At 40.3% G+C, this 5776-nt stretch overlaps 1 protein-coding gene across 2 annotated transcripts; it reads right to left on the reverse strand.

Annotated features, from left to right (window-relative positions):
- Positions 1–2455: 2455 nt before the first annotated feature.
- LOC104125584 (cytochrome b-c1 complex subunit Rieske, mitochondrial) lies at positions 2456–5770 on the reverse strand. 2 transcript variants are annotated; one of them, XM_035893601.1, is made up of 2 exons: positions 5253–5770; positions 2456–4009 (listed from the first exon to the last, which is right to left on the reverse strand). In XM_035893601.1, the coding sequence occupies exons 1-2, from the start codon at positions 5290–5292 to the stop codon at positions 3399–3401; spliced, it is 651 nt and encodes a 216-aa protein (XP_035749494.1). In that variant the 5' UTR covers positions 5293–5770; the 3' UTR covers positions 2456–3398. The 2 variants fall into 2 exon arrangements, 1 of the variants encoding a protein (XP_035749494.1); XR_004841894.1 differs by having other exon boundaries at positions 3923–4009; positions 4234–5770.
- Between the last annotated feature and the right edge of the window lie 6 nt (positions 5771–5776).

Raw genomic sequence — 5776 nt, forward strand, 5'->3', positions numbered from 1 at the left:
TCTTCTAAAGATACAGAAAAGGAAAGATAAAGCTTTTGAAATGTCAAAAATTAAAAATTAAGTTTTGATTTTAGTATCTTTATTCCCCTTATCTGAAGAGCTTTTTTATTAAATAAACATGAACTCCGTTCAGAACTTCATAAAGACTGTTTTGTTCTAAAGGAGAAAAAGTAGCTAGCTGAGAAGAAACAGATACGTGGCTGCTGCTTCGTATCTAAGAGGCATGCAGATGAAAGGCAGCCCCTCTCTCCGGCATAGGCTTGTGCTTTACAGCTTCGCTGCTGAAAAACGTCAGGCCCCAACACTGATCAACCCGGTGATCCTGTACCAGCATCAAACTTGTCCTTCCCTTTAGCTCCTGCCACCCTGTCAAATTACCAGCAGCTGAAGAGAGAAGTGGGGCTTCATACGTTTTTGGAAGGGGAAAGGTGACCTGTTAGCTTTGTGAAGTCTCTGAGTTTGTGTTTTGTTTTTACTGGCAAACAGTTCAAGTGAAAAGGATCTGATGTTAGGAACAGAGCCCTGGTAAGGCCACGACTGAAGTGGGGGGAGTCAAAGTGGAAATACGCGCACCTAGTAAGCAACTGCTTCTTAGGAATACAATGAATCTTCAGAATTTTGTAAAATAATAGCGGTATTTTTCTGTGTACTTGAACACTTGTACTTCCAGCCCCACAGGGTACGCTAGCCACGGGAACGGTAACATTACCCATTTGTATGGTGGTAATGCCTGTAATTAGTGGCAGTACTGAGCTTAATCCAAGGACATCTTAACCCACAAGGTAATGAATGATGAGCTCATTACTGGCAACCAGCACATCACTGTGTGGAGGTTTACCCTTGCTTGAGTCACTCTTCCCCCTTGGGGAGTTTGGGCCTTCTGGAGTTTCTTGTCCCAGACAAGACAATACAATAATTGGACATTATTCCTTGCAAATCGCAGTGTTGCTGAGGTTGGAAGGGACCTCTCGAGATGACCTAGTCCAACCCCCTTGCTCAAGCAAGGTTGCTCAGGACTGTCCAGTTGCATTTGAGTATCTCCATGCATCTCTACAACCCCTCCAGGCAACTTATTCCAGTGTTTGGCAACCTTCACAGTAAAAAAAGTGGTTTAATGCATTCAGATGAAATGTCATGGTTTTTAATTTGAGTCTGTACTTCAGTACCAAACTGTGAGTGGTTGTGATGATTCTAGGCTGTTAACTCTTTACCTTATTTCTCAAATTCTAGTAATTCCTGATTCTTTTCTAAGGCATGCTTGGCCTGTTGGTTTTTTTCCCCCCATTTTAAAAGTACAAACCCTTTAACTGAAGGGAGGATGGACACTATCGTTGCCCAAGAATCAATACTTCAGCTTCTTCAACTGTTATGTCACCAGTCAGGTGAAAAAAGATTCCTTCCATCTCACATTTACGGTAACAGCTGCCACTTTGTTCTCAAATGCGTTCGATCTCATGGTGCAGCATTAGTTGTAGATTGGTAAGGTTTGATCTAGTCAGTTTGATGTAATTTAAGTAACAGCTTATTCTGTGCAAGGAATTTTATGTGTGACCTTTTAAGCCCAGCTGTGATGTTACTCCAGCTTTCACTGTGTTCAGTTGCCATCTCAGGAACAGCCCTGGCCATTCCTTGCTTTACAGCGAGCAAATTTACTAGTACTGCAGTTACTTAGTGACTATGTAAACAAAGATTAGGACTAAATAATGTAACCTGTGGGCTAAAAAACATTTTAAAACGAGGTCAGAGTAGCTACTTGAGAGCAGATGAGAGATGCTCTAATGCTATTTTTGGGAGTTAATAAGCTGCTTTTCTTGAAGTACAAAACTTGAGGAAAGATCAACCCTCTAATACAAGGCACATACATACATGAATACCAATTATTTAGATACAAGTTTGGGAACACCTCTTTCAGTACTGGTTTAGCACGATTCATTACACCAGAAAAGTTCTTGAGAATGCTTTTGCAGACACAGTGGTAAGGTGTAAAGCTGGAATTTATGAAATGGTGTAAAATGCACTTCTGTAGTAGCCACCTATGGTCTTTTTTTCACTGAATTGTCTGAGAACAGGTGAGCTGTATGCATTGATATTCTGGTTAATCCTATTTAAAACTTCAGCTTTAACCCAGCTGTCATCACAGCTTCTATGAAGTATATGGGAGGTTGAACATTCCAGACCCAGGGAATTCTGAGGATTGGATTTTCCGGTTTGCAACTGGATTGTGTGACTTGCACATTAATGCAGTGCAGGACAGAACCATTCACAGAACAGCAGCAAAGAACGGGAAGCAAACAGGAAAGACAGGGTAGTTTGGTGGGGAGTGGTTTTTGATTTTCTTTGCTTTGTTCTGGCAGGACCAATACTGGTTACAAGATCTATCTGAGGCTGCATTTGCTTCTCCATGCCGTCAAAAGTCAGCATCAAGGTAGAGAGGTTTCAAAGTTTTGGCCTTATTGAGCTTAGCCTATAGGCACTACAAAACACTAATTTTCACACACATCCTTGTGTCTTAAAATATCTCTGATGGCAACAAAAACTTTTGCGATGTCTAACATTAGAGGTTAGTCCAGACTGAGTGGTTCGTACGATTTATTTTTCACCCTCTGTAAAACTTGGATTTCCCTTTTTACTTCCTTCTCAACTTACTTCTTTTGGAAAAGTGTCACAAATTTTCCAGTGTCTTAAGTGCCTGATCTGATGTTTAGATATGCATAAGACCAAGCCTTATCTGCAAGTAAAAAAATCATTTTTAATTCTAACACCATGCTTATTTTTGTCCACATCATCATCATAAAATTACAATGCTACCATTTAAGCAATTATAAGGTGTCTCTGAACAATGTAAAAGTTTTCTTTCTAGGTAGGTGTTTATTTTTCATTTACTTCCTTTGAAAACAAACAAATACACTGGAAGGAAAAGGATTACATCTCATAGGATTCTCTACTGAAACTTACTCCAAACACAGAAGTTCATAGCAAGATCTTTTTTAGATCTTTTTTCTTCCCACAGTGCAGTAAAAAACAACCAAAAAACCCCAAATAATGAAAACATGTGGTATTAAGGAAACAATGGCTTTGTAGTTCAGTCTCTATCTTGAATCAGCAAACCCTTCAGAAGGGCTCCATAAACATCCTGGGGCTACTGTAGTAGCTCTCTGACTAGACACACTACAAATCAGTACACAAATAAATACACGTTATTGAAATCAGGAACAAGTGCTCACTCCAAGTTTTTATTAAAATTGAACACAGGGAAGTAGTCAAACGTACTTCAAGTTGAGAATCTAGACATCTAGTATGTTTTCAGGATCATCTGGCTTTACAGTATTCCAGAATCTCAAATAACCCTTTTGAGCGTACATTCACAGGAACATGAAAGTGAGCAAGCACCTCGTTACTCAGCCAACAACCACTGTATCATCACCAACAAACTGGTAAGTCGGAACCTCAAGGTTAAGGGGAGCGGGACCTTTCCTGATTCTGCCAGAGGCATCGTAATGGGAGCCATGGCAAGGGCAGTAATAACCACCAAAATCTCCAGAGTTAGCAATGGGTACACAACCAAGATGAGTGCAGACACCTACTAGTATGACCCATTCTGGTTTCTTTACTCTGTCTAAGTCATGCTGCGGATCCCTCAGTACAGACAAATCAACTGCAGCTTCCTGATTAATCTCTGCCTGGGTTCTGTGACGCACAAAAAGGGGCTTCCCTCTCCACTTGAAAGCCATGTTCTTGCCTTCTGGAATGTCAGATAACTTGATCTCGATCTTTGACAGTGCTAGCACATCAGCAGAAGCACTCAGGCTGGAAATAAACTGGGTGACAACATTCTTAGCAGCATATGCGGTTGCTACGCATGTTGTTGCAGTCACCAGGTAGGAAAACCCTTTTCTAGATTCACTGCTGCCTTGAGAAGATGTGGTGGGATCCAGCACGTCTTGACGACGATAGGCAGAGAAGTCGGGTACCGCGACATCGTTATGGATGCAACGAATGCTGGCTGGTGCTGCAAGAAAAAGCACATGAAATGACAATACTTTCAGGTAAAAAAATATTATGATGTATTTTAAGTTACACTTTTTATTTGCATTTTTGGAATAATGGGTAAAAGTTATTCCAAAGTCTGGGTAGCATTCTGCTAATTCTGCATTTCAGTTTTAAGTTGAGGGAAAATGGTTTCCAGAAGGTGTTTTTGGTAGATGAATTGGGTGATTTGTGAAACCATTTTACCTTTTATTTGAAGAATACATGAAGCCCTGTAAGAGTCCAGAAAAATCTGTGAGAAGTTCTGTGTTTAAAGTGAACTATTCTTTCAGAAGATTAAGGAGAAACTCCTGCAGGTTACCATGACCAGCTAAGAAAAGACAGACCTGTTTTCTATTCAAATGTTTCCCTGAAAAAAATTGCTATGAAGAAATTTGATTTAGTAAAGTTTGCACATCTGTAGATTCACACTTTTGTACTTTCCTTTAACTTAAGTAACTTCTGTGCCTTTAAATAATCTTAGTGTGTGGTTAAGCATTTTTAAGATTAAAAATGCAGTATCAGGCATCCCCCTTTATATTAAACTGGTGTCAAAGCTAACTGCCCCAGTAAATAATTTTCAAACCGACAGTCCCCTATCTTCCAGGCTTGCTTCACAGAAGGATTAAGGGATAATGCTAATTATTGTCCAATTCCCACGCTTTTCAAGTGGGATTCCCATGTCAAACCTGTGTGCTAAACCAACAACATGTGATGGCTAACTAAGCGGCCTCCCATTAGTTTCTCCAGCAAAAGAGAGCTGCTTCCCTCAGTGAAAATCTATGAGCCAAAGAAAAGAGCAAGCCAAAGACAGAAGAAATTGTGTGCCAAAGTGCAACCTCTGTTATTTGAAAAGAGCTGTTTAGCCTTTATGTTTTTCTAGCAGTTGGCACAAAGTTAACAGAAGTTAAAAAAAAACATTGTTTCCAAGTACTTAAAATAATTCTCAAGAACTTATATGCAATATAATGGGGAAATATTTACATTTCTTGACAAGCAACTCAGCATAGAGAAGGTATGAGCTGTAGGATTTTAACTGCAGAGAAATTAAACTGAAACTCAAAATTCCGAGTAAACCATACTAATTTATTTCAGTATTAAGACTTAAAATATTTCATATTTAGTAACAAGAGATACAATTAACTTCTAAAATGCTTGATGTTAATTAAAACTAAGAATAAGACTAGACGTAAGCTGTATTAGTTATGGGTTTGTAGAATTTTCACCTGAACAGGTCTTTACAGTTGAGGGCCAGGTGAAGCACATAGTTCTAATCACTACAGAGCATCTTCCACAAGGCACTGCCAGCTGCAAGGCTTACAGGAACATCCTACCTAGCCTGGTGAAGCAAACCGTCCCTGCGAGCCCAGCACCAGCAGCAAAGGGCAGCAGCTCCCCAAGAAGTGCCAATCGGGCTGTTCCACAGAGAACCACTGCCCTTTGGCTGGAGGTCAGGTTCTGCAAGAACGACTTGGGACTACCTTTACTGGGCGGATGCTTTTCTGAACACTGCATGAACTGGGCCGAAGTACAGGAATTTCAAAAGAGGAAACAGTGATGGTTCTGACATCGTGAATTCACCATTAAGAACTGTTTTACTGTTGCAGAAAAACAGGCCCTGCGTTCTCACTGCATGTCTCTGCTTTTATGCCCCTCAGCTGATACCGTGTTGAACTCGACAGAGTTTTCCTGCTTCTTTGCAACTGCAAAAGCAGTATCTACCCGAGAGTCGTCAGAAGGAAGCAGGCGT

This window comes from Egretta garzetta, unplaced genomic scaffold, assembly GCF_000687185.1.
Source record: "Egretta garzetta isolate BGI_Z169 unplaced genomic scaffold, ASM68718v1 scaffold354, whole genome shotgun sequence".
NCBI lineage: Eukaryota > Metazoa > Chordata > Aves > Pelecaniformes > Ardeidae > Egretta > Egretta garzetta.